General features: G+C 39.4%; 2 protein-coding genes across 2 annotated transcripts; both read right to left on the bottom strand.

Annotated features, from left to right (window-relative positions):
- Positions 1-3,616: 3,616 nt before the first annotated feature.
- Positions 3,617-3,928, bottom strand: LOC141657919 (putative mitochondrial protein AtMg00310). The gene has a single exon (XM_074465313.1). The coding sequence runs from the start codon at positions 3,926-3,928 to the stop codon at positions 3,617-3,619; it is 312 nt and encodes a 103-aa protein (XP_074321414.1).
- A 1,156-nt stretch (positions 3,929-5,084) lies between these two features.
- Positions 5,085-5,801, bottom strand: LOC141657899 (uncharacterized). Its single transcript, XM_074465299.1, has one exon. The coding sequence runs from the start codon at positions 5,799-5,801 to the stop codon at positions 5,085-5,087; it is 717 nt and encodes a 238-aa protein (XP_074321400.1).
- Positions 5,802-14,341: the final 8,540 nt, after the last annotated feature.

Below are 14,341 nucleotides of genomic sequence, written 5' to 3'. Positions count from 1 at the left end.
GTACTCTAATTACTGCCAGAACGACCGTGTCGGCACGTAGATGACAACTAAGAGGTAGACATTAATATTTGAGCAATCACTTGACGATAATCTTACGAACTGTCACAAATCGTTCCGCGTACCAAACATGCGGCCCAATCATCACCGGGTGGTTTGCGAGAGGTGCAAAAATGAGGTATCTACAAAGGTACGTATTGGGAAGCCCTTTAATCAGACACCCAATCCCGCCCGCGGTAGCGGCCTCTACTGATCGATCTTGGTTGGTTGAATGCAAAAGTTGATGAAACGGGTAAATGCATGAATGTGCATCCACTAGTTTAAACCTAACATGTGAGCTTTCTAAGTCGGTTGATTTAATCCAAGTATCAAGTATAAGATGTCGAGTTGGATTTAGCGTTGATTTGCATGCAAGACGGAAATTAAACATCCATTTACCGAATTAGGTTTATGGTGCATGACGTGGTCCATTTGTCTTAGTAAGGCATTTTGCAAATATGGCGTTTGAATGAGCAAGTTCGTCGTCTGATCCGTCCTGTATTCGGGTTAACCGAAGTCGGGATCGTCCTAGACAAGTGTTGGAAGGGGAACAGACCCTGCATCAGGCAGCCAGAAGAGGCGCGAGCCTATTGGCGATGCAAAAGGGTCTCCCCTGGTTTGAAAATAAAAAAAAAAGGAGTGGCATGTTTAGGCGCGAGTCAGTCAACGATGGAAGACGTGTTCTGACTATTGAAAAAGTTTGTCAAATGTTTTGAAGAACGGTTGTTTGAACCCGTTTTGGTTTGAAAATACCGTTTAGACCGCTTTTGTGTTGATTTGAAGAACGAGACTTGAATAATCGTCATTGTTTTGACAATATTCGATGTCGGGTTCGATTTTGTAAGCTTGACATAAATAGTTTTGAAAATGATTATGAACTAATTATTTGAAGTTCATTTGAATATAATTAGTCAAAATTCATCATCGTACTCGGGTTAAAATCCGACATGGTATGTGGAACCAAGGATGACTTTGTATTGGTGACTAATACATTTGTTTTGAAAATGTAAAGAAATTATGAAAGGCTTTGAAATACCCTTCAAAATGTAAATAAATGAAATAAAAGGTTTTAAATACCTTTTATAATGTAATTAACCAAATATTATCACCGAAATACGGATTAAACCGTCATGGTATTAGGAACCAAGGGTGAAATATGTTTTATGGTTAAAAACTTATAAAAATGTTTTGAAAATACTTGAAATGGTAAAAACTGATTACAAATATGAAATGAAAATAAAGGAAATGAAGAGACCAAACACGGTTTGGATTTGAGGGTAAGGCAGGCTGCTTTAGGCGCGAGCCTGTGTGCTACGTAAGTAGCCTCTGCCTCAACCAAAAATCCGGTTCTGGCTCATTCTTCCCATGTTTTGGACCATGCTATGCATGATTTAGCATGTTATAGTCATGAAGCATATGAAAACATGATAAAAGAAGAGTTTTACACCCTCACACTTACATGTTAGGCTTATGGCGAGAAATCGACGTAAGTGTATCAACTCGTTTGGTCGGAAAACTCGGTTTAAAACCGTTTTAGTAAGTAAAAAGAGTGTTTTGTTAAGTTTAGTGATAATGTAGTGGTCGAGATGGTCGGTCAAGTGGTTTAATGCACGATGACGGTACCAAACAATGTGTAAGGCGTGTGTTTACGATCGGTAGGTCGTAAAAACGTGTCAGATTGTGACTTAGGAAGTCGAGTCTAGAATTTTAAGGGAGAAATGAGGGGGCGGACACTCGCGTAACTCTCAAATGGTGGCATTTGAGGGGTATTTATAGGAGAATGAGTGGTTGTGTGAGTGAGCGACGTGGCCACCCGGGCTGCTCAAAGAGGCGCGAGCTACGTCGTACGTCTTCGAGGTGTCTTGTCACTATCACACGAGGAAATCATCATTTGTTCTATCCTAGGATTTGGATGAACATGTTTGGTACTTGGCTACGTAAGATTCCGGGAAATCTTAACATAGAAGCATTTGAATGGTTTGTTTTTTGTGTTTCACTCGGTTTGACTCGTTGTTGGAGTCGAGATTTGAATTTTGAGTCGGTTTCTGGTCCGGTGTCGGTTTTGACTCTAGTTAGTATCATTGCGACCCCGTCGTCATGCATTAAACACTCCAGGTACTTTTGAAAAGTTTTATTTTCGAAATCGTTTTAAGTTTTCTGACGTAAAGTTGTACATAAATTATCGATCAAACGCTGCGATTCCTAAGCATGTTGTAGTCCGATAATCATCAGGTGTTTGTTGGAGTCTCAACAGATACTGGGTATCTATAGCAGAATTCGCAACAGAAGGTAAATCAGCCGACCACACAGTTTTTTCGACTACCTTAGGTAAAACATGAGCTAAGGCATGAGCTACAGAGTATTTAATACGACTCATATGAGACCAAACTACCGATTGAAAATCATTACAAAGAGATAAAATATCGTCCACTAAAAGCAAGAACGTGCTCCGCCCTTTGCGTTTCTCCAAGAGCGCGTCAATCACCTGAAGGCAATCGCTCTCCAACACCACCCGTCGATGTCCACGTGCCTGAGCTTCTTGCAACCCATCGAACACCGCAACCGCTTCTACAAACCGAGGCTCCCACTCCAATTCCTGCACCACCGTCAGCCCCCACAACACCACACATTGGTCATCTCGACACACGACCCCTGTGCTTACCCCCTCCTCCTCCTTAATCCCCGCATCCACATTTATTTTAACATAACCTTCCGGTGCCGGTTTCCATGTTTCATTCTCCCTCCCACCCGTGTCCTCCACCTGCCCTTTCCGTCGTCCCCTACCAGCTCCTGCGCTCACTACCTCCTCCTGTAAGATGTCCCTAATACGCTGTACAACTCTCTCCGGTTCCACCTGCACCCCCTCAAACACCACCTTATTTCTATGTTCCCATATCGCCCAGCAACCAACCATAAATTTCCCGTAATCCCCCGCCTCTATCTCCCTCCACCTGCTCTCTACCCAGCCACGCACGTCACCATCGCCCCTCACTTCAGCTCCTACACCGTCCCACTCCAACCCGACAGCACTCCACACTCATTTTGCCACGCTGCAATCTCGAAACAAATGTAAAGACGACTCGGAGTTAGACGTACAAAAATAACAAGAAGAAGACTCACCTCTAGTTCGAGCTGCAATGTTGTCCAAGGTTGCCAATGCTCCACTACACAGCTGCCAGAAAAATAGCTTGACGCGAGGCCAAACCCGAACTTTCCAAAACCGATTCCAAAGCCACTGCTCTTTCTCCCAATTTGACGGACCCCCTGAGTCACTACCATCCCCGACCAAGCACACATAAGCCATCTTCACAGAGTACTCCCCATCTCTCTCGAGGCTCCAAAACCACACATCTCTCGGCATATTAGGGCTAACCCGGATGTTGAGAATACGCTGCACTTCAAAAGGTAAGAAAAGGCGCTCAAGAGCGTCCACATCCCATCCCCTACCATGTGGCTTCAGCAAATCAGCCACCCTCATAACCTCATTCCCCGGTCCACACGGTGAGATTACCATCCCCCTCTGACACCCCTTGGCCCACGCCTGTCCCCACACCCTCGTGTCACGACCATCTCCAATTCTTCATCGCAAACCACGCTCCAGAACACCTCGGGCACCCATGATACTCCGCCAGGTATAGCTCGGCCTATGCCCCACTTCTGCACTCATGAACTCACCCATATGGTAATACTGGGCCTTCATCACCCGCGCCCATAGATAATCAGGTTCAACCACCAACCGCCAAGCCTGCTTCCCTAGGAGCGCATCATTAAAGAGCTCAAAATTGCGGAAACCAAGGCCCCCATCACATTTAGGTCGACATAGTTGCTTCCATGAAACCCACGAAATTCCCCTTTTCCCTTCTCCATGCCCCCACCAAAACCGAGACACCATCGATCAGAGTACGTTACAAAAATTCGCTGGGATCTTAAAAACACTCATCACATAGGTAGGAAGTGAATTGGCAACAGCCTTTATGAGAACCTCCCTACCAGCCTTCGACAATATTTTCCCGCGCCAACTCCGCAACCGTTTACTTAACTTGTCACGAAGAATATCAGTGAGAACTTTTTTTGATCTCCCCACCACCGCGACAATATTTTGGACCTCAACTTCTGGCCCGCACCCCTAAACGGCCTAGCACCTGATTCCTTGCAGCTCTTGGGACTCCTCTGCTAAAAGACACAGTAGTCTTCTCCAAACTAACAAGTTGGCCCGAGGCAGCTTCATACCGTCTTAAAATATTGGTCACCACATCAGCTTCCTCCTCCGCTGCTCTCATAAAGAAGATACTGTCATCTGCGACAAATAAGTGAGAAATAGCAGGGGCAGTACTCGATATACGCAGGCCGTGAAGGGATCCGTGTTCCACTGCTCTCCTCATAAGATTAGATAATGCCTCCGCACAAAGAATAAACAGGTACGGCGACAAAGGGTCCCCTTGACGTAAACCTCGTTCAGGTCGGAACCCATCCATCTGCACTCCATTGATAAGAACTGAGAAGGACACTGACGAGACACAAACCATAACCCGAGCTATCCATCCGCGATCAAAGTTCATCACCTCCAGCACTCTTCTCAAAAACCGCCATTCAACCCTATCATAAGCCTTAGCCATATCCAGCTTGATCGCCATGAAGCCGTCATTCGGTCTCGAGTTTTTCATATAATGAAACATCTCAAACGCAATAAACATATTATCAGTGATTAACCGCCCTGGGCTAAACGCACTTTGATTTTCAGAAACGATATCACCAAGAAAGACTTTCAGTCTATTTGCTAGGACTTTTGATACGAGTTTGTATACCACGTTACATAAGCTGATAGGTCGAAAGTCCCTAATTTTATCCGGCGCCTTTTTCTTGGGGATCAAAACAGTGTTGGTTTTATTAAACTCACCTGAGTCCAGCTCACCCGTTAAAATGCCCAACACAGTTTTGATAACATCCGACCCAATAATATGCCAAAAGGATTGGAAAATTAAAGCATTCATACCATCTGGGCCCGTCGCTTTAAGCGGATGCATTTGATTCAACGCTTCCATAACCTCCTATTCTCGGTATTCGAGCCTAAAACATGCATTCATGCGATCCAGCACCCGACCTTCCATCCCATACAGTACCTCGTCGAAATTTGGTGGTTGTGACGAAGTGAAAATCTCCTTAAAATAGTCTGTTGCCACCCCCGCGACCGCGTCATGCCCCACTCGTTTAACCCCGCTATCATCAACAAGCATGCCAATATAATTTTTTCTCTTCCTCTCCCCCACCCTTGTATGAAAAAACTTAGTATTGCGATCTCTGTCTTGTAGCCACAGTGCCCTAGACCGTTGCCTCCAATACTTCTCTTCTTGTCGTCGAAGCGTAGCAATCTCAGCAACAAGCTTCTTCCTCTTACGAACCTCCTCTTCCGTGCGGTTCCCTTCAGTTAAACGGGTAAATTGCTTACCCTTTCGCTCAATCATATACCCAATTTTCCGTATGCTAGTCTTCTTCCAAGCTTGCAGCTCACGGGCACAACACTTTATCGCTTCACCCAGCACTCCTCCACCTTTACTGACCCCGCACCTAACTTCTTCTTCGCACCCCTCTTCACCGAGCCATATTTGTTCAAATTTAAAATTCCTCTTGTCCTCCAAACCCGTGACCCTCTTGTCAAAAAGCAGCTTGATTGGGGCATGATCAGACCATTCTCGGGTTAAATGAATAAGCTTTGCATACGGAAATAGCTCCACCCACGAACCTGTACATATCGCTCTATTAATCATGCTTTATCGATTGGCTCCACCCGCTTGTCCATTATCCCAAGTGAACTAGTACCCCTCCCACCCCACATCCTTAAGACCACAATCATCCACAGCTGCTTGAAAATTGTTCATTTGTCATTACTCTCTACTCCCTCTCTTCATTTCAGTTGAGAAGAGGATCTCATTAAAATCGCCAATGCACAGCCACGGAAGGTCAGATTGCCCATAAAGAAGGCGTAGTAGCTCCCATGATAAGTGTCTATCTGCGACCACCGGCCACCTATAGAAACTCGTGACCCGCCATTCTCTTTCTCCCTCACGGACAACAATATCAATGTAATGGACCGATGCCGATTTAAAGGTGCAATCTAGCTCTTTCTTCCACATAAAAGCAAGCCCTCCTGCTCTCCCCATACAGTCAATCTCAATCCCAAAGTACCCATCCAGTTTCTCCCTTACTCTCTGCATTTCACGACCACACAACTTTGTCTCACACAAGAAAAGCATGGCCGGGGCTTCCCTTCGTACCAAGGCACAAAGATTATTTACAACGTCGGGGTTGCCCAATCCCCGACAATTAAGACTTAGGAGATTCATTGGTCCAGCGGGGTTGAGTACCCTCAACCTCCGCCTCAGATATTAAGACGTCCCCGTCTGTAGAAAGCTTTAATTTTTTTCTCCCTCTCCCGCCAGCTCATCATCACGACTCCTCTTCCCTATCTCCCGCATTACCCCACCACGATTCTTTTCAACGACCTCCCTCGCCAACCTTGTCTAGGTCTTACCTCCTCGCTCTACCATCTGCACCCCATGAGACACACCTCACCCCTCGGGCTCGCCTTGTATCTCTCCCCCTGATTGCAACCCCCTTAACTCAGGCCCTGAAATAACCCTCTCGTCACTTAGCCTTCTCATAGTCTCCCCCACATCTAACATTGCTCTATTCCCTGCCTCCCCATCATCACCACCAGCTGGGCCAGTAGCATCCCTCACCCCCTCACCCCCTCCCCCTCCACCAAACCCTTATTTATTGTCCCCACCACTAGAACCCCATTGTCACCTTGTGATATAATCGGATTAGCTCCCGCTTTTTTTTCTTCAAATCTATAGCAATAGCCTGCAGTTTGTCAATCATCTTTGCAATATCCACCTCCCTCGTTTGCTTCCTCTCCGCCTCAAAATATGCCCTCAAATCTCGCCTAGCACGCCCTGGTCCATCAGTAGCTGTTTTGGTCACCTTCCACGGAGATGCACGCAACCAGTCACCATACCGCAATTCACCCTCCTCGTATGGTCCATCATCACAATCTTTCTCGCCATGCCCTATATGTCCACACCCATAGCAATACAAAGGTAGTCGCTCGTATTTAACATCAAAACTGACCACCCGTCCTCCCTTCATTTTAATTGGCATTGACGTTTTCAAAGGTACACGGACATCATGCAAAACGCGTATACGAACATCTCTATCAAGCTCATTATTTGGCCTAACCTCCATAGCAATAAAAGTCCCCAAAGATGCACCAATTTTTTGTATATTCGACGCACTCAAACGCCCCATTCGACGCACTCGAACGCCCCACTATAGGTAGGTCATAGACTTGTGTCCAAATCGGAAAAAAGAAAAGCGGTACATCAGTGAGTTTACCTTCGCGATTCGGCTCGTTGAAGCACCAAAAAACTTGTCGAAATGCCATGGTTGGCCCTCCAAAACCTTAGCTTTATCACGCTCCGTACTGAAACGAAACACAAACAGTTTTTCCTTCGCATCAATCACGTTCCCTATCATCGGTTTTGTGGGATTCCATAACCGAATCATAGAATCAATGCCAGCCTTCACATTAATCGATTTAGATGCCCATATTTTCCCCACTAGGAGCAAACGCTCCTTCTCCTGTCCCTCATCAAAACCTTCCTCCCACTCAAAAACACCACCATCTTCATCATTAACCGCCCCCATCGGCTGCTTTCCATCCCGAGTAAGGCCTCGCGTCGAACTATCTATCTGACCCTGTATAGAAAAACAAAGCAAACAAGGAAACACAGCAAAAACAACACTCTCACAATCGAAATCGTGAGATGAGCCTCGAACTGGAGGATCGACTCTACGAAGAAAATAGACAAAACCCTAGGAGATTCTAGACAATAGCATTAAACCGTCTTTAAAATAAAATTTTGTAATAGTGATATAGGATTATTTTGATTAAGGTGATACGACTTTAGCCTTATCAGTTATTAATAATATTAATAATAATGAATATATTAATAAAATAATAAATATAATATAACTATTATGAAATATTTGTTAGATGGTTGTCCATTGGGCTTATACCCATTATACACACTATATATATAACTAGGGTGTTGATAACCCCATCATCTAAGTACTATATATATACCTCATATGATATGAATAATAAGGAAGTTCTTCTATCTATCTATCTCTCTATCTGTCTGTCTGTCTGTCTATCTATCTATCTATCTATCTATCTATCTATCTATCTATCTATCTATCTATCTGTCTATCTGTCTGTCTGTCTGTCTGTCTATCTGTCTATCTATCTATCTATCTATCTATCTATCTATCTATCTATCTATCTATCTATCTATCTATCTATCTATCTATCTATCTATCTATCTATCTATCTATCTATCTATCTATCTATCTATCTATCTATCTATCTATCTATCTATCTATCTATCTATCTATCTATCTATCTATCTATCTATCTATCTATCTATCTATCTATCTATCTATCTATCTATCTATCTATCTATCTATCTATCTATCTATCTATCTATCTATCTATCTATCTATCTATCTATCTATCTATCTATCTATCTATCTATCTATCTATCTATCTATCTATCTATCTATCTATCTATCTATCTATCTATCTATCTATCTATCTATCTATCTATCTATCTATCTATCTATCTATCTATCTATCTATCTATCTATCTATCTATCTATCTATCTATCTATCTATCTATCTATCTATCTATCTATCTATCTATCTATCTATCTATCTATCTATCTATCTATCTATCTATCTATCTATCTATCTATCTATCTATCTATCTATCTATCTATCTATCTATCTATCTATCTATCTATCTATCTATCTATCTATCTATCTATCTATCTATCTATCTATCTATCTATCTATCTATCTATCTATCTATCTATCTATCTATCTATCTATCTATCTATCTATCTATCTATCTATCTATCTATCTATCTATCTATCTATCTATCTATCTATCTATCTATCTATCTATCTATCTATCTATCTATCTATCTATCTATCTATCTATCTGTTGGAAATTTATATCTCATTATTTAACATATTCTTATATGTTTCAAATTTATTAAGTCATAAAATAAATTGCAAATCTTATGCATGCAAACTAAAATAGATAAATGAAGAAATCATTTTCTCACCATATGAAACTCGGTCAAATGGGCACCAACAAGATCTCCTTCTTGTTAGTTCTTGAGCTTTCCAATATTGGATGAACATACATGACCTCAAAGTAGAAGCCCTCCAATTAGTAGCACCCAAGACTATCCCTTAAACCCACAAACTAATATGTACTAGATATTTATATTGTGGTTCACCTTAAAATTGATTACTAATACTCATATATTACATTGATAATTTTTAGTAATCTTTTGAACAAATTTGAATCAAAAATTCATCCTTTTTGATGAAGATTAAAGAGAGAAAATAATTCATGAACTTTTGCATGTGTTTTGAATGGTAGAGTGTGATAATAATAAAAGAACAAAAGCCCTCTCATTAGTAGAGAGGCCACACGGTTTGGGTGAGGCAAAAGGGACCAATATTGGTCCTTCACTTTTCTTTTTGTTCTTTTCTATACCTTGAGCTTGTAAGGCTAGTAGTAGGTTAGTAATCATTAGCTTATTTTATCTCATAAAATAATTCACCCACTAACTCCCTTTACACTCATATTTCGGTCCATCTTTATAAAATGGACTACCATTTTATTTTTGTCAATTTGTCATTTGTCACACAATATGTCACATGTAGTATGATACATGTTACTAATTAATTAAATGCATATTTATCACATAAATATCATTTTATAAATTAATTAAATTACATTCAACAAATTGACTAGTGATACTTGATCACATAAATAAAATGGGTCATATAATTATAATTCACAATATCTTGTAATTATAATCAACCATTCATTCTTATCTTTATTGTTTCTCAAACAATAAACAATTTTAGTAATAAAGCATTTTATTTAATAAAATAAATCTTATTTAATCCCATTATAATAAGATATCAATATTCTCTCTCACAAATTGAATTGTTCAATTTTAAGGAATTAATTAATCTGTATCGGTATACAATTAATTAACCTTTTCAATTAAGGGAATCGTCCTTTAGGTGTGACCTCAAGGGATCAACTGATCACCACCGTCGCCCGACAGTAATGTCAAACTCTAGCCAGCCAATCATTACCGATAAGTGTGGACCAGTTGACTATATATATTATGTATCATCTCTTCCGTATTCTTGTAATGAGATTTAATAATGATATTTAAATCATGTGATCGCACCATTGTTGAGGACACATTTCCCAACAATCTCCCACTTGTCCTCGACAAGTGTGCGTCACCAATTCTCTTGTCCCATTACTATCTCCCACTCAATCCAAGGTGTCTTTCGGGTCGTACTTGCAAGTGATCATATCGAGAGTGGTTTCCTCGATCTGGAGAATAACTGATTGACCGGAATTTATCCACCATGGATACCTTCCGAGCGTGGCCACGCATTTCCAGTTCATTACTCCTCGAGCGGCCCTGAGATATTGTTTTAACCCTGACAAGGGGGTGGACAATTCCTATCGCACTTATTCCCTTCGACTAGCCACATCCATCATAACCCAAAATATGCCCATTTGACCCCATTTACGAAGGTCGTAGTAACACAAATCAAAGTTAATCTGAAACTGTGCCATCTTAGGCGAATAGTCTTTAGTCAAAAGAATCGACTCATTAGAATACTATAGTAGCTCTTGCCATGACCAGGCTATATAAATTTGCCAGAACTCTATAAGCGGGTCACTGCCCGACAAAGTGTTCCTAACAGTCTGCCTATGTGATCGACTAGTCATCTCACATGACTCTATGGCACTTGAACTTGCCATCAATCGCATCACACTCTAGTCACTTCGAGACGTCACCTCATACAAGCGACTATGGGCTAATACTATGTCAATCCGGGTTCACTTTAACGGGGTTCAATGTTGTCTCTACAACCCGTTTGGATGTAACAAAGTATAACAAAAGAGTTTTAAAGTAAAACTCGAACGACAAATGTGATTATCACATATGAATAGTCAATGCCTGATTACTATTTCATGTTCTATAATCTAATTTGATCTTGAATGTAGTTGTTCATCTCAATTTAATTGAAATGACATGACTTATCATGTTAAGCCTATGAGAAGGCTTTGGTTAGTAGGTTTTATCAACTTCTTGTACCTTATTCAACCTTACTACATATTCGTTTTCCTTTGTAATGTATACATTTGCATCACAAAATTCTCTGAGTACGTGTCGAGATCCAATCAAGACATAGGCCCTCTAGCCTAAGAATAGCTCCCACTGTTTTTTCACAAGTGCGGGACTCATCCTCTTGCATATCTCATGATTGCAAGTGTACTCAATTTCCGTTGTAAATATTTCTCATTGTTCTTTATTGCCTAGAACGATTCTAGAAAATCTATTTCTTAATTAACATAGCCACAATGGTATCTTAACCATCCTAATGTGTTTTGATTATGGTTTTGTCAGAAACCATGTGCAATCTCAATTGTCAATTGTCAATTGTGTAACACCCTTACACAAAATTGCATCATAAACACTTTGCCTTACTTCCTTAATGCTTCTGCAAGCACTTAAGGGTAATCTTTATGGCTTACTTGGTAAAGATTACTTAAATTCGATTTTGAAAACAACTCATCATACTCAAAGTATATGAAGTGTTATACATCATTACTCATTTAATTGATCCAAAAATGAAGCAAATGAAATCAATCAAATACGTTCAATTTAATTGAACTAGTCGTGAATCTTATCAACATAAGACTTCTTATTGATGCTAATATCATGTGGATTTATCTTCATAAAACCGGATATTCAAGATGTATTATAATACTCCAAAAGTCTTAAATCATTCGCAATGATCAATATGTCATCCACATATAAGACTAATAAAAATTTCCGTAACTCCCACTAAACTCCATGTATAAACACAACTTCTCGACTTATCGAGAAAAGTTTTATAACATGATCAAAACATTGATTCTAACTCATTGATGTCCTACTTAAGACCATCTCTTAAGTTGCACATTATCTTAGGATTGCAAGAATCTATAAAACTCATGACATGTATTGAATACATTCCTTCTTTTGAAGAAGTGGGTTTTAAATTCACATGCTGTATGCGTATCCTCATAATGAAATACAATCCCTAAGAAGATCCAAATATACTTAAGCATTTCAATTAGTGCAAAACCCTTTGCAACCAATCGTGCTTTGAAATCTCTCTTTATTAGTGCAAAACCCTTTGTCACGAATCAAGCCCTTTTGTTTCGGATTTTCATGGCTCTAAGCCTTGTATTGAGTTGTGACTTAAACACTCTTATGTAAGTCATATGTTCATTACTTTCTAGAAGTAATCAACTTGAATCAAACAATTTCTTTTGTAAGTTATAAGCTTTTTACTTTCTTAAAAGTAGCATGAATTCATCATTTTTAACAAGTGACGAATTTAACCTCCTAGATTTTGAAGAAACAATGTCTTACACAAAACGTCTCATGTAGCCAAGAAAGACCAGTTTCTTGCGACATAACATTCTTTGTGGCATTCTTTGTGGCTCTTGAATAATTTCTCCCACTATGTCTTCTAGAAATAAACTTGTATTTTAGAAATACAGCTTCACGAGCCGCAAACCCGTCGTACTCGTGATAATTGAAAAGGGAAAAATGAGCATTTGTTTCTTGTGAAAACTTACAAACATGGTACCCTTACCATTTCATATCTCATATGATTCGATTTAGTGGAAAAATAATTTAGACAAAAATGATAAAATCCCCAAAAGGATCAAGTAACTCAAACTAACTTGATTGAAGTCCAAACCATATCGAATAGCGTTTGATTTCTTATCCAACCACACATTATTCCATAATGCGTGCTAAGAGAGATTAACTTGTGATACTATATCACATTTCCTTTGGCTTATATCAAAGTCTTCACTTTGATAATCCCATCACGACTAAATCGTGATTCCTTGAACTCTTTAAACTTCTTCAAAGATTTTTCTATTTACCTTATTAAGTGAACATATTAGCGTCAACTTAAATCATTGGTAAAAGAAAATGATCAACCTATTTTGGATCGATGATTTACAACCTCGATCTCCTTTTCAACCAAAAGGCACGAGACATCTTGCTTTGAATACAAGATACGCATATACCATTAACAATCTAATGGTTTCAAGAGTACTCGATAACTCTTTGCGTTCATCATTCCAAAATTTAAGGTTTAATCTTGGGTTACCAATTTGAATCTTACATCATCTACATGATATATCATTCTAGTTTGGTTTAGAATATAATCACCTTGATAATGGGCTAGCCATACATCAAATCGTGGTGTATAGGGTCACAAAAGTGAAAACCTCTTTTGTATCTTAACAAGTTTATATTCTTATTTAGAGTTTATGCACTTAATAGTCACAATTAAGTACAACTTTAAATCCAAAAACTAGGTTGAGTACACAATTACTCTATCTCTCGACATTATTGTTGCTAGTCGTCATATTCTAATCATCTTATGTGTCGAATACAATGATTAAAACCTCCTTTGGTTTCTAATATTTTGAAGTGGTACTAGCAAAATTTATATTTAATCAAATAAACATTTAAAGAAGAAGGTCCCATTAGATGTCCCACAACTAACTTGTTGATTCTTCAATAATTTGGGGTAGTTTCCTTTCTTGTGTCCAACATTTAAGACAATGGAAACTTTATTGGTCGGTATTGATAGGTTTAGTATCGTCATTTCTCAATGACTTTACTTTTAACATTACCTTGTATCAATTCCATTATTATCTTTACTTCTTGAACCTTGTCCTCATCTTAACGGTTTAAGAGAATGCTCCCACTCATTTCAACGAGTCTTTGCTTTGAGAAGCAAAATTGAATTCATGAAGATTACTCTTCATTTGTTCGTTTTAGTCTTAAAACTTTCATTGAAGTGGTTGCGTTATTTTGGTCAATTACGAATTCTGAAAATCTAATCACCAAAACAATTTATCGCTTCAAGGTACTTAATTCAATTAAGTATATGAAACATAATCCATTGTAAGTAGAAGTGTTAGTCAAGAATCAAAAACCTGTTTGATAATGAATAACTTTAATCTATACTCTTTACAAGAGATCCTTAGCAATGGTTCGTTTGAGGTTTTAGAAGCAAATTCAAATTTTGTCTTTAGGTACGATGTTTTAATGGAAA

This window comes from Silene latifolia, chromosome 1 (genome assembly GCF_048544455.1).
Source record: "Silene latifolia isolate original U9 population chromosome 1, ASM4854445v1, whole genome shotgun sequence".
NCBI lineage: Eukaryota > Viridiplantae > Streptophyta > Magnoliopsida > Caryophyllales > Caryophyllaceae > Silene > Silene latifolia.
The sequence above is the reverse complement of the archived record's forward strand: the minus strand, read 5'-3'. Positions and strand labels throughout refer to the sequence as shown.